The following is a 23511-nucleotide window of genomic DNA, read 5'->3' on the forward strand; positions in this document are numbered from 1 at the left end:
AGCGAAGCAGCGAGGGGGCGGCAAAGGGACCCTGTGTGTCGGCATACGGACGCGCCGCGGTGAACTCTAAGGCCTCGGTGAACGCGACGAGGGACTCGAGATTAGACCTGTGCCCACAAAATCGTCCGAATGGCGTTTGTCGTGAAGCCGGAAGTCCTGGGCTCCCTTGGCACACACAGCATAAGCCAGGAAGGCGGTACACGTACAGCCTGCCAGGCGGCACTCAGGTGCCCTACCACCAGCAGTAGACGGCAGCTTGTAGTAGGTGGGCTAGGCCCTTCACCAAAAGAAGACTCTTATAGCAGACCTTCTTCTGTTTTCGCTTTTTCGTCTAATAGGTGAAAGTTTGATTTTATTTTTTACACATTGACTGTCATTGAATGGTTTTACTTTTATTTAATATTGTCCCGGCTAAGTATCAGTTTGATTACTTTTAAAACCCAATGTTAAACGTGGGTCACTACACGTATAGTCTTCCCAACTCTGAGAGAAAAAAATCTTTAGTAGCTTTACTACCAATGTTTACAGACGACGATACTTGAACCTTTCGTTCAGTTGTTTTAGTTACGAATCGCTAGTTTGTTCTTGGCATCGATCACGTAACCTTAACGTTTATTATTCTAAGTTAAATTAATGTTCAAGACTTGTATTATGTTTCAAATTAACAACGTCAGTTTATTGACAAGAATTATTAATAAATAGGTTCACTCGTACGATCTCATTCAAAGAAGTTCTTTAATTAGATGTCTAAGTAGGATTTCCGCTAGCATCAGAGATGTTAGATAATACCCTGTCACTTTCGGTAAATAAGTTATTTCTATTTCATATTCGCAAACTGTCATTAACTATGGTCACTAGTCGCGTGAAGTTAAAGTTTCCCACTTTCACAATTCAAAGTCCGAATCCGGTTAAAATTCTCAATCCAGTAAAGCGTTTAAATATTCACACGAATTGACATTAAAGCCAAAGCGATTACTATTCACCTTCCCGTTTATCTAATCTGAAAAATGTCCAAATTAAAGTCTTAAATTGACAATCCTCAAAAAAAATCTCGTCACGATCTATTCTTGATCCTCGTTTAATAAAGTCCCAATTGTTGTTCTCTAAAGCTGTACATCCTAAATAACTTCCGAACTAGAACAGACTAGAGACTGGAGTATCGTAATTACAACGTATGGCTATTTATACTTTAATAAACACTATCTTTGGTGTCCCAGACGTACGTTCTATGACTATAATATTGATTTTCTTACGTATTGGAATAACTAATATTTTAATATTTCCTACTGTTTTCCCCCTTCCCATGTTTCTAAAATTTCCTTTCCTTTCTTTTGCTTTCTATACTAGATATTTCCCTCTATTTGTTTTTTATTTATTTTTCGTAATTACTACTTGTGGAGGGACTTGGGTCATTTTGTGAATTGATATTTTAAGGACATGAGAGCTAATTTGGGAGCTATTTTTGTTTTTTCAACACCGAGAGGCGCTGTAGGTGTTACACCCTATAGGTCTGCATCTTCCAATAGTCAAGGCTACGACCAATCGGGAGCGACGGCGTGGGGCGACGAAGTCCACCCACAGCCGTCAGGCTGTAGTCTAGTAGTAGAAGTCTTCAGATAGGCTTCAAGCAGCACATCACGGTTCGCCAGCAGCCCCCTAACCTGGTGAAACTTTGATTCCGTCGGGGTCGGAATGAACAGACACACTAATGACGAGCTGTACGGAACAGGGGTATTTCAAGATAGATCTCACGTCATTGTAGCAGGTTACGCAGCCACTTGCTCTCAGTTAAACGGAGGTGTCAGTGATCTTTTTCTCACCGTGGTATCTCAAGTACGAACGGTTTGTCCTGCCTCTTCATTCGACAACAGTATTGGCATGCTTCGGAGTGGCGGGGACTGGATGTTGTATGTTACTGCTCCGTGTTGTAGAATTCGGGTGCCTTCATACTACACCGTTTGTGCTCCTTGCTGTGACTCGTTGTGTAGCAGTGACCTACAGGCGTTGCCCAGCTTTTGCAACACTGGCACTTTTTGCGTGCTAGATTACGGTCTTAGTTGGACTTGGTTCTTCATTTATGTTGAGCACTAGCTTCGAAAATTTATTAGTGCACCCAGAAATAGGATTGCTCTGCAACAGACAGTATATTCTTGCACCTCTCGTTCGTTTCCTGACGTTAAACAATTCTTTATTCTCCTACTACTCTCCATCACCTTCGGCCAAGCTCTGTTTATTCTAAGTCATCTTCCGTGCAACAAAGTTTCCTTACATCCGACCAGAAGGTCATGTCCCCTGCGAACCTCAACGCTGAAATGTGTTCCACTTGAACTTCTATTTCTGCTCCCAAATGTTCTGTTAGTTTACTTTACTCTTTCATCGATGCACAAATTGAACAGTGGTGGCGATTAGCAGCAGCTGTGCCTTACAGCTTACTTAATATAAACTTGTCTTCCTTCATTTCTCCATTACTAATCTTTGGATTTTGTGGACGTCGTAGGTTATTGTCTGTACTTTAGTGCCATCTAAGCGTCGTGAAGATCTTATTCCATTTTACATTGTCGAAGGCTTTCTCTATGTCAACTGATACTTTTTCAATCTGCAATGGTAGAACTGTTTCAAGCAACTTCTCTTCGGCATGTTGTTAATTTTTCTTTCTATTATTTTATTCCAATGAGTATTTAAAATGTATGACTTGTCAGATTTATCACCGCACAGTTTCGTAACTATGGGCCCATTTCTTCTTTGGTAAAATTGTGATAATGTTTTTCTGGATATCCGATGGTAAATCACCTTTTTCATAGACTTTGATCCCTCTCGAGTAGCCTTCTACTTCCTAAATCATCTACGGATTTCAATAACACCAGCGCCGGCTGGAGTGGCCGAGCGGTTCTAGGCGCTACAGTCTGGAGCTGCGCGACGGCTACGGTCGCAGGTTCGAATCCTGCCTCGGGCATGGATGTGTGTGATGTCCTTAGGTTAGTTAGGTTTAAGTAGTTCTAAGTTCTAGGGGACTGATGACCTCAGAAGTTAAGTCCATAGTGCTCAGAGCCATTTGAACCGTTTGAATAACACCAACGGGATATCATGGATTCCTGTTGACCTGTTTGAGCGTAAGTCACTCAGTACCCTGTCAAAGTAAGACCGCATTAGTTGAAAATCAACACTGAGGTGATGAAGCTGATTGGATACATCCTAATATCGTGTCTGGCATCCTTTTGCATGGCGTATTGCAGCATCTCGGCGTGGTATGGGCTCAACAAGTCGTTGGAAGTCCCCTGTAGAAATACGGAGCCATGGTGCCTCTGTAGCCGTCCCTAACTGCGAAAGTACTGCCAGTGCAGGATTTTGTGCACGAACTGACCTCTCGATTATGTCGCATAAATGTTCGATGGGATTCATGTTGTACGATCTGGATGGCCAAATCATTCACTCTAACTGTCCAGAATGTTCTTCAAACAATCGCGAACAGTTGTTGCCCAGTCACATGGCGCATTATCATTAATAAAATTCCATCGTTGTTTCGGAACATAAAATCCACGAATGGCCGTAGATGGTCTCCAGGTAGCCGAATATAACCATTTGCAGTCAGTGATTGTTTCAGTTGGACCAGAGGATCTTGGACCAGAGGATCCAGTCCATTCCATGCGTAAACACAACCCACACCATTATGGAGCTACCACCAACTTGGACAGTGCCTTGTTGACAACGTGGATCCATGGTTTCGTGGGGTCTGCGCCACACTCGAATCCTACCTGTAGCTCTTACCAACTGAAATCGGAACTCATCTCACCAAGCCACGATTTTCCAGTGTATGGTCCAACCGATATGGTTACGAACCCATAAGACGCGCTGCAGGCGATGTCGTGCTGTTAGCAAAAACCCTCGCGTCGGTCATCTGCTGCCGCAGCCCAGTAACGCCAAATTTCGGTGCACTGTCCTAACGGATAAGTTCGTCTTTCATTCCACATTGACTTCTGCCGTTGTTTCGCGCATTGTTTCTCTTCTGTTACCACTGACAACTCACGCAGACGCCGTTACTCTGGGTCGTTTATTGACGGCCGTCGGCCACTGCGTTGCTTATGGTGAGAGGTAATGCCTGAAATCTGGTATCATTGGCGCAGTCTTCACACTGTGGGTCTCAGAATATTGAATTACCTAACGGTTTTCGAAATGGAGTGTCCCGTGCGTCTAGCTCCAACTACCATTCCGCATTCGAAGCCTGTTAAATCCCGTCGTGCGGGCACGGCAACGTTGGAAACCTTTTCACACGAATCGCCAGAGTACAAATGATAACTCCGCCAATGCACTGGCCTCTTATAACATGTGTACGTGACACTACCACCATCTGTGTACGTGCATATCGCTATCCCATGACTTGTCACTTGAGTATATACACTCCTGGAAATTGAAATAAGAACACCGTGAATTCATTGTCCCAGGAAGGGGAAACTTTATTGACACATTCCTGGGGTCAGATACATCACATGATCACACTGACAGAACCACAGGCACATATACACAGGCAACAGAGCATGCACAATGTCGGCACTAGTACAGTGTATATCCACCTTTCGCAGCAATGCAGGCTGCTATTCTCCCATGGAGACGATCGTAGAGATGCTGGATGTAGTTCTGTGGAACGGCGTGCCATGCCATTTCCACCTGGCGCCTCAGTTGGACCAGCGTTCGTGCTGGACGTGCAGACCGCGTGAGACGACGCTTCATCCAGTCCCAAACATGCTCAATGGGGGACAGATCCGGAGATCTTGCTGGCCAGGGTAGTTGACTTACACCTTCTAGAGCACGTTGGGTGGCACGGGATACATGCGGACGTGCATTGTCCTGTTGGAACAGCAAGTTCCCTTGCCGGTCTAGGAATGGTAGAACGATGGGTTCGATGACGGTTTGGATGTACCGTGCACTATTCAGTGTCCCCTCGACGATCACCAGTGGTGTACGGCCAGTGTAGGAGATCGCTCCCCACACCATGATGCCGGGTGTTGGCCCTGTGTGCCTCGGTCGTATGCAGTCCTGATTGTGGCGCTCACCTGCACGGCGCCAAACACGCATACGACCATCATTGGCACCAAGGCAGAAGCGACTCTCATCGCTGAAGACGACACGTCTCCATTCGTCCCTCCATTAGGCTCATCGAGCTCGAGGCGCAGGCGTCGGCTCGTAGTGGCGTTGGGGCAACTGTGGTGAGACCTATGCCTACTTCGGTGGCCTTGGAATCACATGTAACCCCTGATGTCGCTGCGTCTTCCGGCAGTGAGCATCTTACCGGTCAGCCATCACTCCAGGGTGAATGGCGGACAGTGGTGGGCTCGCGTGTGCCTGGCCGAAAGGCGAAGGTGGGATCTGGCCGCGTGGCAGCTGCCTTACCCCTTTCCAACAGGTACGGGGTGCTTCCTAGTGGTGATGAGATCGTTTCCGAGTCACCACAGGATGCCTCGCCTGTTGGGCCAGTGGCCGATTCTCCGGCAAGGTCCCGACAGTCACAGAGGGCGGGCCTATTAGTTATAGGGAGCTCCAACGTTAGGCGGGTTATGGAGCCCCTCAGGAAAATAGCGGGTAGGTCGGGGAAGAATGCCAGTGTGCACTCGGTGTGCTTGCCGGGGGGTCTCGTCCGTAATGTGGAGGAGGCCCTTCCGGCAGCTATTGAACGCACTGGGTGTGACCGGCTGCAGATAGTAGCACATGTCGGAACGAATGACGCCTGCCGCTTGGGTTCTGAGGCCATCCTTGGTTCCTTCCGGCGGCTGGCTGATTTGGTGAAGACAACCAGCATCGCACGCGGAGTGCAAGCTGAGCTTAATATCTGCAGCATAGTGCCCAGAGTCGATCGCGGTCCTCTGGTTTGGAGCCGTGTGGAGGGTCTAAACCAGAGGCTCAGACGACTCTGCGACTATAATGGTTGCAAATTCATCGACCTCCGTTATTGGGTGGAGAACTGTAGGGCCCCCCTAGACAGGTCAGGCGTGCACTACACACCGGAAGCAGCTACTAGGGTAGCAGAGTACGTGTGGCGTGCACACGGGGGTTTTTTAGGTTAGAGGGACCCCCCCTTGGGCGAAACGATAAAATACCTGACGGCTTACCAGAGAGAACATCAGCATCGTTGATAAAGAACGTCCGTCCTCAGAGACCAAAAACAGGAAAAGTTAACGTAATATTGGTAAACTGCAGGAGTATCCAGGGCAAGGTTCCTGAATTAGTATCGCTTATTGAAGGAAATAGTGCGCATATAGTATTAGGAACGGAAAGTTGGTTAAAACCGGAAGTGAACAGTAACGAAATCCTAGACACAGAATGGAATATATACCGCAAGGATAGGATAAACGCCAATGGTGGAGGAGTATTTATAGCAGTAAAGAATTCAATAATATCCAGTGAAGTTATTAGCGAATGCGAATGTGAAATAATCTGGGTTAAGTTAAGTATCAAAGGTGGGCCAGATATGATAGTCGGATGCTTCTATAGACTACCTGCATCAGCAACCGTAGTAGTTGAGCGCCTCAGAGAGAACCTGCAGAACGTCGTGAAGAAGTTTCGTGATCATACTATTGTAATAGGGGGAGACTTCAATCTACCAGGTATAGAATGGGATAGTCACACAATCAGAACTGGAGCCAGGGACAGAGACTCTTGTGACATTATCCTGACTGCCTTGTCCGAGAATTACTTCGAGCAGATAGTTAGAGAACCAACTCGTGAAGCTAACGTTTTAGACCTCATAGCAACAAATAGACCGGAACTTTTCGACTCCGTGAATGTAGAAGAGGGTATCAGTGATCATAAGTCAGTGGTTGCATCAATGACTACAAGTGTAATAAGAAATGCCAAGAAAGGAAGGAAAATATATTTGCTTAACAAGAGTGATAGGGCACAAATCGCAGAATATCTGAGTGACCACCATCAAACGTTCATTTCTGAGGAAGAGGATGTGGAACAAAAATGGAAAAAATTCAGAAACATCGTCCAGTACGCCTTAGATAAATTCGTACCGACTAAGGTCCAAAGCGAGGGGAAAGATCCACCGTGGTATAACAATCATGTACGAAAGGTACTACGGAAACAAAGAAAGCTTCATCATAGGTTTAAGAGTAGTCGAATCATAGCTGATAAGGAAAAGCTGAACGAAGCGAAAAAGAGCGTAAAGAGAGCAATGAGAGAAGCATTCAACGAATTCGAACATAAAACATTGGCAAACAATCTAAACAAGAACCCTAAAAAGTTTTGGTCATATGTAAAATCGGCAAGCGGATCTAAATCCCCTATTCAGTCACTCGTTGACCACGATGGCACCGAAACAGAGGACGACCGAAGAAAGGCAGAAATACTGAATTCAGTGTTCCGAAACTGTTTCACTGCGGAAAATCGTAACACGGTCCCTGACTTCAGCCGTCGCACGGACGCCAAAATGGAAAATATTGAAATAAACGATATCGGAATTGAAAAACAACTGCTATCACTTAGTAGCGGAAAAGCATCCGGACCAGACGAGATACCCGTAAGATTCTACAGTGATTATGCTAACGAACTTGCCCCCTTTTTATCAGCAATTTATCGTAGATCTCTGGAAGAACGTAAAGTACCTAGCGACTGGAAGAAAGCGCAGGTCGTTCCCATTTTCAAGAAGGGTCATAAATCAGATGCGAATAATTATAGGCCTATTTCGCTTACGTCAATCTGTTGTAGAATAATGGAACATGTTTTATGTTCTCGTATTATGACGTTCTTAGATAATACAAATCTCCTTCATCATAACCAACATGGATTCCGCAAACAGAGGTCATGTGAAACTCAGCTCGCCCTATTTGTCCAAGAAATTCACAGTGCCGTAGACACTGGCGAGCAGATTGATGCCGTATTCCTGGACTTCAGGAAGGCATTTGATACGGTTCCGCACTTACGTTTAGTGAAAAAAATACGAGCTTACGGAATATCGGACCAGGTTTGTGATTGGATTCAGGATTTCCTAGAAGAAAGAACACAACATGTCATTCTTAACGGTTCAAAATCTGCAGATGTAGAGGTAATTTCGGGAGTACCGCAAGGAAGCGTGATAGGACCTTTATTGTTTACAATATACATAAATGACTTAGTTGACAACATCGGTAGCTCCGTGAGGCTATTTGCAGATGACACGGTTGTCTACAAGAAAGTAGCAACATCAGAAGACTCGTACGTACTCCAGGAAGACCTGCAGAGGATTAATGAATGGTGCGACAGCTGGCAGCTTTCCCTAAACGTAGATAAATGTAATATAATGCGCATACATAGGGGCAGAAATCCATTCCAGTACGATTATGCCAGAGGTGGTAAATCATTGGAAGCGGTAACGACCGTAAAATACTTAGGAGTTACTATCCGGAGCGATCTGAAGTGGAATGATCACATAAAACAAATAGTGGGAAAAGCAGGCGCCAGGTTGAGATTCATAGGAAGAATTCTAAGAAAATGTGACTCATCGACGAAAGAAGTAGCTTACAAAACGCTTGTTCGTCCGATTCTTGAGTATTGCTCATCAGTATGGGACCCTTACCAGGTTGGATTAATAGAAGAGATAGACATGATCCAGCGAAAAGCAGCGCGATTCGTCATGGGGACATTTAGTCAGCGCGAGAGCGTTACGGAGATGCTGAACAAGCTCCAGTGGCGGACACTTCAAGAAAGGCGTTACGCAATACGGAGAGGTTTATTATCGAAATTACGAGAGAGCACATTCCGGGAAGAGATGGGCAACATATTACTACCGCCCACATATATCTCGCGTAATGATCACAACGAAAAGATCCGAGAAATTAGAGCAAATACGGAGACTTACAAGCAGTCGTTCTTCCCACGCACAATTCGTGAATGGAACAGGGAAGGGGGGATCAGATAGTGGTACAATAAGTACCCTCCGCCACACACCGTAAGGTGGCTCGCGGAGTATAGATGTAGATGTAGATGTAGATGTCGCGACACCACTGGAGGCGGGCTGCACGATGTTGGGGCGTGAGCGGAAGACGGCCTAACGGTGTGCGGGACCGTAGCCCAGCTTCATGGAGACGGTTGCGAATGGTCCTCGCCGATACCCCAGGAACAAGTGTCCCTAATTTGCTGGGAAGTGGCGGTGCGGTCCCCTACGGCACTGCGTAGGATCCTACGGTCTTGGCGGTCCGGTCCCAGGTCGACGGGCACGTGCACCTTCCGCCGACCACTGGCGACAACATCGATGTACTGTGGAGACCTCACGCCCCACGTGTTGAGCAATTCGGCGGTACGTCCACCCGGCCTCCCGCATGCCCACTATACGCCCTCGCTCAAAGTCCGTCAACTGCACATACGGTTCACGTCCACGCTGTCGCGGCATGCTACCAGTGTTAAAGACTGCGATGGAGCTCCGTATGCCACGGCAAACTGGCTGACACTGACGGCGGCGGTGCACAAATGCTGCGCAGCTAGCTCCATTCGACGGCCAACACCGCGGTTCCTGGTGTGTCCGCTGTGCCGTGCGTGTGATCATTGCTTGTACAGCCCTCTCGCAGTGTCCGGAGCAAGTATGGTGGGTCTGACACACCGGTGTCAATGTGTTCTTTTTTCCATTTCCAGGAGTGTATTTCCCCTACATCAATTTTCTCTTCTTCCATTTTCACTCTTGGTGATAGTTCCTCTTCATCGCATATACTGTCTATGTACTCCGTCCATCGATCTGTGTCCAGTACAAGTTTTTCATCCGCTCCTTGTAGTTTAAGACTGATAATGTAACAAAAAAGTTTACCTTGGCGAAAAGCAAATCCATAAGTGAGCATAGTTATGATACGTTATTGTTGCATCTGAATCAATAGTTCATTGGGATATAACCGAAAGCAAGAAACTGTCTTTCTAGAGTGCAACACTATTGGCGACAAAGCAGCTGTCACGATGACGAAAGTTGGTGAACTGGGTTTCAGAATCGTTCCTTATCTTGACTTAGCCACCACCAAAATGAAGTGTTTTAAATATACTTCTCTACTGGGATTAATAAGATGAAATTCTCAAGACCATTTACAAAAGTGTCGAATGCACACTAATGTAGTGCTGTGGAGAGACACTCGGGATTCGTATCCGGAACGACGGCCGTTCGAATTACATCCTGTTTTATGATTTCCTTGGTTCCCTACATCATTTATATCAGTTACCCTAATGGTTCCACCGAGCGAGGTGGCATAGTGTTTAGCATACTCGACTCGCACTTGGGAAGACGACGGCTGAAATGCGCGTCCGACCATCCTGATTTTAGTTTTCTTTAATTTCGCTAAATCGCTCCACGCAGATGCCGAGATGGTTCCTTTGAAAGGCCATGACCGAGTTTCTTCTCCATCCTTGACAATTTGTGCTCCGTGCCTAATGAACTCGATGTCGACGGGACGTTAAACCCCATCTTTTTTCCCAGTGGTTCCTTCGCAAAGGGCAAATACGATTTCCTTCTACCCGCGCTTGCGTTCCATCTCTGATTTCCTCGTTATCGACAGGGCTTTACATTAATATTCTATACCAACATCTTCACTTTATTAATACACTCTAAGACAAAAAATGCACCATGAAGGAATTACCCAAATGGGAAGGAATCGGTAAATGTGGTGTAGTAGGTGCGACAATAAAGTAATGAGACTGATTTTTTTTGCAAGATGTGGAAACCCTGCAGGCTTGCGTAGGCACAATATCTTTGACGTTGGTCTATAAGCTGCTTCTAGTCCAAGCGGGACATCGATGCAACCGCTCAGTCGTGAGTTGTGCTATAATAAGTTAACGCAAAAAGAAATGCCATACCGTTGCACAATATTATGCGGTTCCCTTTCCATGACGAGAGACACAAACATGTGTTAAGTTGGGTTCAAACGCGGCGACAACTTATGATACGCTTCAGAAGACTTTTGGAATGGAGGTTATGTCAGGAGCTCAAGTTTTTCATTGGCATAAAATGTTTAGTGAAGGCAGAACGAATGTTGAAGATGAAGACCGCAGTGGACGACCATCAACCTCTTTGATTCCAAGGGAATTGTTCATAAAGATTGGGTGCCTCGTGGACAAACAGTTAACCAATATTACTACAAAGAAATTTTAGAAGGACTTCGTAAAAGAGTTGTTCGTGTCCGTGCCAACATTGCTGATAATTGGATTCTGCATCAGGATAATGCGCCATCCCATGCTGCTCTGTCATACAGCAATTTTTAATCTTAAAAAAAATTTCAGTACTATCACAGCCACCTTATTCACCAGATACCGCTCCATGCGACTTTTTTCTATTTCTAAGAGTCAAAACGCTGGTCAAGGGACACCATTATCAAACAACACGAGATGTCCAACAAGCTGTGACGAGGGTCTTGGAGGATTTTACAGAAGATGAGTTCCAGAAATGTTACCATCAATGGCAGAGGAGCTGGGAAAAGTGTGTGCAATCAGAAGGGAACTACTTTGAAGGAGACAACACTAAACTTGACTAAAACGGTAAGCAACATTTTATTTCACATCAGTCTCATTACTTTATTGTCGCACCTCGTACATGAACAGAAAAACAAGTAATTACAGTTTCCAAACAATTCTATGATTTATTCAAAAAAAGTGCTTCACTGATTGAGCAGGTCACTATCGTTTTGGCCTACCTCTGGCCTTATGCATCAGTTATTCGGTTTGGCATTGATTGATGGAGTTACTGGGTGTCTTTCTGAGGGACTTCGTGGCAAATTCTGTCCAACTGGCGCGTTAGATACTAAAAATCTCGAAATGGTTGGAGGGCACTGGCCAAAATTCTCTAGGCGTGCTCAATGGGTGAGAGATTCGGTGACCTTGCTGGTCAAGGTAGGTTTTGGGAAGCACGATGAAAATCAGTAAAAACTCTCGCAGCTGTCCAGAGCGTCTCCAGACATGTCTTCGGCCTGGAATCTCATTGACTGGAGTACAGTTCTCTTGAGTTATGAGTTACGCTTAAAACTGAGCCCCGATGACCAGCGAAAACGTGTCTCGAGACGCTCCTGGCAACGATGGAATACCAACCCGACTGTCGTCCGTCATACTGCCCGACAATGGGGAGTGACAGTCTGGGGTACCATTCCATTTCATAACAGATCAGACAGCACTGGTTGTCATGCGCAACACCTTTACAGGACAGCGCACTTTCATGTCGGCGAGAGTTTTTACTGGTCGTCTTCGTGCTTGCCAAACCCTACCTTGGCCAGTAAGGTCCCAGGATCCCTCCCCAATTGAGAGCATTTGGAGTATTGTGAGTAGAGCCTTCCAACACTGCAGCACCATAACATATCCTCCCCTGTTCTTCACTGTTGGTACTAGAGATTTGTTGTTGTTTTGGTCTTCAGTCCTGAATCTGGTTTGATGCAGCTCTCGATGCTACCCTATCCCGTGCAAGCTGCTTCATCTCCCAGTACGTACTGCAGCCTACATCCTTCTCAATCTGCTTAGTACATTCATCTCTTGGTCTCCCTCTCGATTTTTACCCTCCACGCTGCCCTCCAATACGAAATTGACGATCCCTTGATGCCTCAGAACATGTCCTACCAACCGATCCCTTCTTCTAGTCAAGTTGTGCCACAAGCTCCTCTTCTCCCCAATTCTATTCAATACCTCCTCATTAGTTATGTGATCTATCCATCTAATCTTAAGCATTCTTCTATAGCACCACATTTCGAAAGCTTCTATTCTCTTCTTGTCTGAACTATTTATCGTCCATGTTTCACTTCCATACATGGCTACACTCCATACAAATACTTTCAGAAACGACTGCCTGACACTTAAACCTATACTCGATGTTAAAAAATTTCTCATCTTCAGAAGCGCTTTTCTTGTCATTGCCAGTCTACATTTTATATCCTCTCCACTTCGACCATCATCAGTTATTTTGCTCCCCAAATAGCAAAACTCCTTTACTACTTTAAGTGTGTCATTCCCTAGCCTAATTCCCTCAGCATTACTCGAGTTAACTCGACTACATTACATTATCCTCGTTTTGCTTTTGTTGATCTTCATCTTATATCCTCCTTTCAAGACACTGTACATTACATTGAACTGCTCTTCCAAGTCCTTTACTGTCTCTGATAGAATTACAATGTCATCGGCGAACCTTAAAGTTTTTATTTCTTCTCCATGTATTTTAATACCTACTCCGAATTTTCCTTTTGTTTCCTTTACTGCTAGCTCAATATACAGATTGAACAACATCGGGGAGAGGCTACAACTCTGTCTCACTCCCTTCCAACCGCTGCTTCTCTTTGATGTCCCTCGACTTTTATAATTGCCATCTGGTTTCTGTGCAAATTGTAAATAGCCTTTCGCTCCCTGTATTTTACCCCTGCCACCTTCAGAATTTGAAAGAGAGTATTCTAGTCAACATGTCAAAAGCTTTCCTTAAGTCTACAAATGCTAGAAACGTAGGTTTGCCTTTTCGTAATCTAGATTCTAAGATAAGCCGTAGGGTCAGTATTGCCTCACGTGTTGCAACATTTCTACGGAACCCAAACTGATCTTCCCCGAGGTCGGCTTCTACCAGTTTTTCCATTCGTCTGTAAAGAATTCGCGTTAGTATTTTGCAGCCGTGACTTATTAAACTGATAGTTCGGTAATTTTCACGTCTGTCAACACCTGCTTTCTTTGGGATTGGAATTATTATATTCTTCTTGAAGTCTGAGGGTATTTCGCCTGTCTCATACATCTTGCTCACCAGATTGTAGAGTTTTGTTAGGCCTGGCTCTCCCAAGGCCGTCAGTAGTTCTAATGGAATGTTGTCTACTTCTGGGGCCTTGTTTCGACTCAGTTCTTTCAGTGCTTTGTCAAACTCTTCACGCAGTGTCGTATTCCTATTTCATCTTCATCTACATCCTCTTCCATTTCCATAATATTGCCCTCAAGTACATCGCCCTGGTATAGACCCTCTATATACTACTTCCACCTTTCTGCTTTCCCTTCTTTGCTTAGAACTGGGTTACCATCGGAGCTCTTAATATCCAGGTACTAGAGATAATGGTTAGTACTACAGATAATGGCAGCTAAACCCAAATCCTGCCATCGGATTGCCACAGGGTACAGCGTGATCCATTTCTGATTTTTGAGTACGAAATGTGTTGCTTATGAGAAGCTACTCGACCATTCGTAGTGTTAGCTGGAATGCTGGAAGCACTTTGGAACTAACGAGTAATGCCTTCCGGTGATTTGATACGACATTTTAAAACCACCCTCAGCAATGAACGACAGTCTCTGTCGGGCAGTACATGATGTCAGCGTGATCGTGGTTATCTGTGGTTGTTCCTTCACGTTTCCACTTCACACTCACATCATCAACATTCGATTGGACATATTTATAATGGTAGAACTGTACCTGATGGTTTTGTTACTCAGGTGACATCCAGCTACTAGTTCACGTTAGAAATCACCGAGACCACATGACAGTCGCATCCTGCTGTTACTGCTTCTCCCCTGACAGCAGGATAGTTCCTGCTATCATTTATAATGGCGGAAGAAAGACTGGGGTTTAACGTCCCGTCGACAGCGCGGTGTTAGAGAAGGAGCACAAGCTCGGGTTAGGACACTGTGGGGAAGGAAATCAGCCACGCACTTTTCAAAGGAACCACTCGCAATTTGCCTGGAGCAATCTAGGAAAATCACGAAAAATCTAAATGAGGATGGTCGGACGAGGATTTGAACCGAATGCGAGTCCAGTGTGCTTGCCACTGCGCCACCTTGCTCGTTCTTTTTTTTCTCTCTGGTCTGCCTCTCACGTCACCTAGTGATCAGTTCCATAGGTCAGTTGCTTAGGGCTGTCGGGATACTTTGGATCAGGTGTAAGGTAACAGACTTATTGGCAACAGCGGCGGGTACTGACCTTCCCACGGAGGACAGAGCGGCATGAAATGCGCGGGCTCCTTGAGTGTGAGCAGGGCGACGTCGTAGTCGTTCCCTGCCGAACTGTAGCGCTCGTGAACGTCCGCGCGGGCCACGTCGTAGATCTTCCTCGTGTTCTGGTTGACGCACTGGTTCGACATCCCCAGCGCGACCTTATACTTCTTGTCGTTGGGAACACCTTCCAGTCTGCAACGAGAGATTTTAGCCCAAACACTGAGTTAATGGATCTACAAAGAAAACCTGATGTATTTGAGTAACTTTTGTTGGAAAATGAGGATATAATGACATAATTCCTTATCAAGCCGCTCTGAGTTATGTAAATAGCCAAACGTGAGAATACCGTAAGTTGGAGTTACTTTGACCTTCTGCAGGTAACTGTAGCCCACTGACAGGAAAAGGGTTTAAATTTTTTTCTCGCTAAAATTACATAAGCAGCATTGCGTAAACAAGGCAGTATGCATTTACAATGTGTCAATAATGAATAGAAGGCTGTGAGTTCCATGAAATAATATCGTGTTGACAGCACTGGACTCAGTGTTGATCATGAATATTTTCACAGCTATTACATCCCAATAACTGCTACCTGTATATTTTACATCAGTTAAGCTAAAGATACAGTGAGTGTAGTCTTGCGACCTGTCTGTATTAGGCAAGGGAGAGAAACTAACATTTGTGTGAACTTCAGTTTAGGCAATACATTTAACACATTGTATAATGGTGAACATTTTTGGAAAATATTGTATTACTTTAGCCCGGCTGAAAGTAATCCTAATAAGAGGATGTGGTGACAATGGTGATTCTGAAAGTTTCTCTGATGTGTAACATGATGTCCAGAACGACAAAATATTGAAAGATAGATTAGTGACTGGGTAATAGGACACAGTTTTATATGATAAAGAAGAATATTCCGGAATTCGACTGTGGTGATTGATGAGGGAGATAAAGAAAACTGGAGAGTTGCATGGGAAAGAAATAAGTGCTCTTGCAAACGGTCAGAAGAAAAAGGTAAACTATCTTATCCTTGGTACGATTTAATAAGAATTATCAGTCCAATACGACTAACAAAACATGGCTACTTTCAAGAACTGGAGCTTCAGTAATTTGCGTAATGAGGCTCATATACGTACTATACAATATTCTTAACGTATTAGATATTCTATTTTGCATATAGTTACCGTAGTGTAATATGTAATTTGAAAATTATTTAGTTAGTTGATGAAATGTACTACATTTGTATATTACCGTGTCACTTTCTGAATAAAGTTTAATATTTCCTGTCCTTGCATTCAAAATTAAGTATTTTATTTGTTCCTCATGCTCCTGAATGTCTACTCTAAAAATATTCGTTGAGTCAACTTTGTCCCAACATCACATCATCACTTTTTCGTGAAGAAATGACTCAGTAGGTCAAAGTAGCCCCGAATGTGGGTAACAATTTCCCACTTTTTCTTGGTGCCACAGCAACATAAGTGATGTATTTTGTTTTGTATCTTTTTTAATTGGTGGTACAATTCTTTTACAATACTACAGGCGTATTTGAGATTTTGTCTATGACACTATTCTATCTTTCTTGCCACTAAAAAACCACACACAAAAAATGGACCGAAGTAATCCTGGTTTACAGCATACATAAAAAAGCACGTGGAAGTAGGACTGCGGAATTTCTAATTTCCATCGACCCAAAGAGAAACGTTTGTCCTCGACGAGACAGTAAGTGACTTTTGACAAGAGACGCGTCGGGTGATAAGGTAGCCCGATAATTCCAGGAACGCCAAGCAATTACCTTAGTTTGCAGAACTAACCAGCGGCAGGCCGAAATGAGGACAGTCGGGGAAAAATTTCTCACGGAACATATTTTAGTTCCAGTGATTCTAAACGAACGTACAACTTACTTCAGCTATAAATGAGACACCATAAATGGATGACCCATCTATTCGCTCGGAAGCAGATGGCCGTGCTTTGTTTACCGCAACTTATGTTGTGGCGTAACAAGCTAGCTACGCCACACTGAGAAGTAGCCAAAGGGCACGCGTCAACTCACGCCGTCTTGCGTTAAGTCTGAAACAGGATACTTTATGAATGCTATAAAGAAAAGAGCGGAGCTTCTCGTATACTTAACTTTATTTCATTGTGGTACATTTCTCTTGATAATACAAGTGAGACTCTCTCCAGATATGGTTAATGGCGCCTTGCTAGTTCGTAGCCATGGACTTAGCTGAAGGCTATTCTGTCTCTCGGCAAATGAGAGAAAGGCTTCGTACGTGTAATCGCTAGCAATGTCGTCCGTACAACTGGGGCGAGTGCTCGTACGTCTCTCTAGACCTGCCGTGTGGTGGCGCTCGGTCTACGATCACACAGTGGCGACACGCGGGTCCGACATGTACTAATGGACCGCGGCCGATTTAAAGCTACCACCTAGCAAGTGTGGTGTCTAGCGGTGACACCACAACTTAGACCTGAAATATGCCCATGAGGAGGAGAGGGGTGTATTGATAACCGTTGTGTGCTCATGAAATCTTCAGAATGATTACAATTATATCAGTTTTCATATTAATAAAGAGCGCTGAGTGGACTGTTAAGTAACATTTCATTCGTTTTGAGCTGACTTTCTGTACTAAACCTTGTCTCAGCATAGTAACTAACTTTTGTAGTTGAAAAAAACCTGTAAATTTAATACTGGACATATACATTTTCTCGTGTCCTTGTTCACGTTGTAAAATCTCTCTATTCTGTTTTTAACTATGTATTTTGTACATTTCTGCCATAAAAAAATAATTAGTCCTCGAAATTTTGATTTGTTTCTGTGAACGCCTTAAGTTTCACCACGTCTCTTATAAGCATCTTCCACCACATCTCTTGTATCATATTTATCCATAACTTATTAAAATAAGTACGTCTGTTATAAAAAAAACATAATTTACCTTGAAAATGTGCCATTCTCTTCCTACAATATCTTAATGAAAATTATATCCTAAAGTATAGAGCAGTAATAAAGAAACAAGGTGTTGCCTGTTAAAATGATAGCTTCGGGGACTATGCTGAAGTCAGTGTAAAATACGTCAGCTTGACGTAAGGATTTGAAGTAGAGAATCAAGAGAAAACGAGTAAATATTCTGAAATTGACAAATAAAACTGAACAATTTATCGGTTTGGGAGACCGAAAACATTCTGATCTTGGGATTAAGTGAAACGAAGGGGAACAGAATCGAAATAATAAAACAGAGTGGATTACAGACTGTGTTGTCCAAAAAATGTAGTAAAGCTGAAGAATGGAGCGAAATATGTCTTTCATAAAAATATGGTTTCTTTTATACAGGTTCAATTTGTTAGTGAAAGCATAATCACGTCGTTCACAGACCGTGAGCTAAATTCACACCCGACTAGACGGAGCTATAAAAAATTGGGAGAAGATATAGACTCGATGTTGAGCGCCCATAAGCCCCCTGGATATAGACAGTGCAAATATTTCAGTGGGTGATTTTAGTGTAAAGGCTTGTTCACAATGAACAAGACATGAACTCACACTGATTCCTCTGGTATGGAAATAAGAGAAAGAAACAACGCAGAGTGAGATCGTTAACTAAATTTGTGTAGAAAAATAACACTTAGGTCAAGTAAGTGGATACTCAGAAAATCACAGAATACAACTGCGATAATAAAACCGCTGCACATAGATTGTATACTCTCATCTTACGAGGAACGGGAAACAGCGAATGGAAAAATCATTATGTTAGTTCCACATCTTGTTGAGAAGATAACTTCCAGAAGTGATAAAAAGCATCTCAATACGTGAAGAGCAGGGTACCGAAAATTGCTAGAGTAGACTCAACACGTATAGTATGTGGACGACAGAAACGAATACGGAAACCTAAAGAGACCATCTAATGGAATGAGAACGTTGGAAAAGCTGTCTGGGATAGGCAATGTACCAAAACAGTCTTCCATCAATTAAGAACTCAAGGAATCAAAGTGAAATGTAGGAGAACTGAGTGTCTGTAAGAAAGCAATTATTAAGTACTTGTATTCAACCGCAAAGCAGAGTTGAAACGGAGGGCTTGCAAGTAGAGTAACACAAGACAAGATTCAAAAAAGCTGTACAGCGTAACTGAGAACAGAAGAACGGATAAAGCGTCTCCAAAAAACAGAACTTCCCTGATGAGCTGACTCGAGACGAGGGGCTAATACTACAAGGATTGATGAATTGCACGTTGATGATACTGAGAGTATAAATGCAGGTACTTCGATGTAGGTGGAGGTGGAGGCAGCAGTAAGTAAACTGAAAAAACAAGGTAGCTAGGCCAGCTAAATCCAGTATTCACTCGATCAAAGAACTATAAGAGATTGGTCAGCAATGGCTTTACTAACTGCTCGATAGAGTACGAGACAATACTTTTCACATAGTGATTGAATGCAGGGAATCATTATGATGCTATTTAAAAAGGTTATGGGAAGAAGTACACCTACTAAAGAAAGGAACTTGGCTGCCTCGTGACCTGGAAATCTAGCAGTTAGTCCTTAACGGCAGAAAGGGAAACCTGTTAAGCCAATACTCAAGGAGGAACTGCATGGCCTTAGGTTACTTAAGTCAACTATTAACCCAGTTTTTGCAACAAGAACGCTTTTTGCGAAGTACTACGAGAAAACATATTTATTCTGTCTCTCTGAAAGTCTATAACGCATACTATCATCTCTTAGGCATATATGGAAATGCTTTATACTTGATAAAGGATCTGAGTACAATACAGCAAAAGTTTGAAGGTTGTATATATCTCCAACAAGGAGATTTTCAAACTGCAGACCGATGCATGCACCATTAACTACGTCCGTTTTATTGAATCCATCTTATGTAATCGCCTATTCCTTGTCACTGTTAACAATACCCAATTCCCGTACCTTCCATTCCACAGCAGGTGTGCATCGAGGCTCCATCTTCTCTCCTCTCCTATATCTCCCGTACACTGCCGACATTCCCTAACCACCTCTGTTAGTGTACCTCCTACGCTATACTAATGAATCAGTTTACCTCACCCTCTATCCTATACTCCAGAAATCAAAACGATCTCTCCAACTCCTCTTCAATTAGTTTTCCTCATGGTGCAGACAGTGGCTCCTCAAGTTCATTCCTTCCGAAACACAGACAAGAAATATAAGACAAACCATCCTCAGCTTTGACCTCCATGATTTTTGCCTCGTAAGTTACAGCTATCCTATCCAGCTAACCATTACACTAAAATTTTTTGGACTAACCTTCGCCCGCAACTAAGACGGACCGTTAATGGGTCAAAACTACCAACAGCCCAAAAATGGGCAGATTGTACCCCTCCAACACACTCTGCACCTACAAAACCTTAATTCGACCCATCCTCTCCCATGCATACGATATATGGATGTCCGCCCCTACAAAGTTTCATCAGTCTTGTACGTCAAGCACTCTGACTTAACTTTCTGTGGCTGTTTACACTCCCCCATCCCGATCATCTACCACCTCACCAAAAGCCAACACTTCTTCATCCATTTTGATTACCTCCGCATTTCTACGCCAAGACTAAACGAGACCCCAATAACCCCATTATTTCCCCTCTGATCACCAAACTTCGTATGCTGCCGTACCTTTAAAAAGATATCCCACCATCTCTACCCCTACACACACTCCATATCCTGTCCCAACGTGACTTCGACCGAATCCCTCTCCCAGACAATGAAATCCGATCCGATATTTATCCATTCAACCAACCATAACTGTTCCCCACCTATCCCACTGCACATCAGGGTTTCCCTCCACTCCTGCCTCTTCCCTTTCTATCTGTCCCTATCCCTTCCCCTCCTGATACCACAGCCCTGCCCCCCCCCCCCCCCCTGCCGCCCTCCCCCACCACCGGTCAAATTACTCCTGCCTTCCCGCTCGTCGTCCCACTACCACCCTAACACACACCTTCATTTCCACTGATAATATCCAACGGCCTATGCCGGGAGTCCCAGAAAGAATGGGCAATTTTCAGGGATATGACAGAAACGATCATTCAAAGCAAAAAAGTCGAGTAAACATGGGATCTTAAACGGGTTCTTAAAAGCTATGAACACTTATTCTGTAGAACAGAAGTATTTCACATTAGCGAAGATAAACAAGTGCCCACAGGTCATAACGTGCGGATTTTAAAGCCCATATTTAGTAGAAATTTTGATTCAAATTCGTGGATGAAGAGTGGGATGCTGTACCGCCGGCAGCCCACCCCTCGCCCATATGGGGAGAAGAGTATAAAATAACAATTAAAAGAAACAAAGACGGAGTATACCAGCAGACCTAGAAGGCCACTGTAATCGTGGCTAAAACGCTGGTTTCATTGGTGATAGTTATTTACGATATGATGCCATGGCATATCTTTAAATCTTTTATATTAACAGCAGCGATGTTTGTTTTAATGAAAATGTCCTCTACCAGCACCACTCTGCTTCCAGAGCCTACTTAATCTCATTCATCTTTTCATATACTTACTTCAGAAATCAGGAAATTCTTTTGGATATTGTATTACTGGGTATTTCTCTTATCCGCTAAGTGCTTTTCTCGTATCAGCTATTCTTTAACACTTCGGTCTTAAAATACTGTGTAGAATTTTAGAGAGTTCTGTGATTCAGCTTGCGTAGCTGCCATTGTATTTTAGAAACAGAAAAAGAGAGACGAGAGGTTCCAAATGAACGTTGTGAGAATCAGGAATGTAAAACATCATCATCATAGTCCTGATGTCAGCAGACGGTGTCTATATAGTTTCTGTTGTGAGTACAGTGGTTGATGAAAACTGAACAGTGTAGCACTAGCTTTTTACATTGATAAATAATTTCTTTGCAAGAATGTACAAACGAAAGTGTAGTTTAGACTAGGGATAATTAGAGTGATGTTGCGATGTTTTTTACAGACTGACCTTGTGTTCGGGAGAATGGAAACTCTCATCCCCCTTGGGCACTCGAGATACAGTTTTTCCGTGGTTTACTTAAATTACCTCACGCAAATACCAACATTGTAAGGTCACAGCCGACTACTTGTCTGATTCTTGTCAGACTAAAGAGCCTGTGTTCATGAAATATCTTTTTTAAATTACATTGTCAGAAAAAAATTAGTTTTGCCTTTTAGATGTTTAAAGTTAACTCACGATTTATTGTCGCAACCGTGTACGTGGAGTACAAAAAATTAGCACAAGCGGTTCTGAGGTACTAGCTATCGACCGATGCTGAAAAACGCATATTAGTACCTGATGCAGAGTCCACGAGCCATAGCGCAGGCGCTGTCTCTGGCATCCTGTCAATCGTACAGGGGGCGAAATTTGTCCTGGGATACGTTATTCCACGTCTGCTCGAACTGTTTACATAGTTATGTAAGCGTTATTGGTTGAAGACTCATACGAGTCACTTCTCGTCCTATCATATCCCACATGCCTTCGATTAGAGGCACGTCCGGAGATCGTGCTGCCCAGGGAAGTTGCTGCACGTCCTGCAGAGCACGTTGCCAGTCAAGGGCAGTGTGTGGGCGAGCATTATCCTGTTGGAATAACACATCCCTTCTCTGTTGCAAGAACCGCAAAAGAATGGGCCTAACAACATTCTGAACGTACCGAGCGCTAGTTAGCGTAATTCCAGAAACACCAAAGGTGAACGAAAGTTGTGTATTGTTGCACCCCAGACCATAAGCCATGGGATGGGGACAAGTGTGTCTTGGATAAAAGCGCTTTATGAGACAGCGCTCACGATGTCTATGTGGCATTCGCAAATGGCCCCCACTTGCATGCAGGCAGAATCAACTTTGATAGCTCAAGACCATGGTGCACCATACCAAGTAATCCTATGACGGCACTACTCGAGCTATGCGCGTCGCTGCTGTGGTGTGAGTGGCGTGAACGTAGCTCGACTGCTAATAACCAATTCCAAACAGTGCGTGTTGACAAAGTAAACGGCTTATCTGGCACCAAAGTACCATAGGGAACCTTGGAAAGCAGTCCTCCACTCTCAGTTATACTCCATGTCTTCCAAGCCAAAAGCTATTTCTGTGCTGTGGTAGCTGTACGATCTGCCACTGCTGTCCTTACAATACAACAGTCATCGTGGGCGTCTGTGCTGCGTGGACATCTAGAACCTCATCTATGGGTTTGAGAATGTTTACGTGACCGCTGACACCAGCATCGTTGCGCAACAGAGGCAGGACGTCCAACTTGAGGCAATTCTTCGAAATTACCAACCCGCCACTCGGAAGGCCACAATTTGACCCCTTTCAAACTCATTCATTTGGCTGCAGGAAACGCAGGTGCGTCTCTGTGACATGGTTGCCCCTCCTCCCCTCCCCCACCCCCCTCCTGCTTGCTTTACACATTTGCATCACACTGAGCCTTTGGGCTGTGAGCGTTCCCTATTAAAGGGCAGAGACATATGGCGCACTAGTAGCTATGCCACTACGCTACCTATTGGCAGACGACGCTGTCCCCATTACCAGTGCATTCACTGTCCTCCAGGCGGCATATGCCGTTAGCGAATCGAAATCGTCGTCGTCTTTCCAGAAGCGCTAATTTTTGTTCCGGCAGTGTGTAATAGCACCACATGTCAAACATCTTCATAAAAGTTATCCACGGAATTCGGCCATAGCCGGTC

General features: G+C 44.1%; 1 protein-coding gene across 1 annotated transcript in view; it reads right to left on the reverse strand.

Moving 5' to 3' along the window:
* Positions 1-23511, reverse strand: part of LOC126259961 (coagulation factor XI-like) — a 161879-nt gene that overhangs the window by 81590 nt on the left and 56778 nt on the right. Inside the window, exon 3 of the mRNA XM_049957071.1 lies at positions 14861-15066. Within this exon, the coding sequence (XP_049813028.1) occupies positions 14861-15066 (206 nt within the window). The remainder of the gene's footprint in view (positions 1-14860; positions 15067-23511) is intronic.

Source organism: Schistocerca nitens, chromosome 5, assembly GCF_023898315.1.
Source record: "Schistocerca nitens isolate TAMUIC-IGC-003100 chromosome 5, iqSchNite1.1, whole genome shotgun sequence".
NCBI classification, from domain to species: Eukaryota; Metazoa; Arthropoda; class Insecta; order Orthoptera; family Acrididae; genus Schistocerca; species Schistocerca nitens.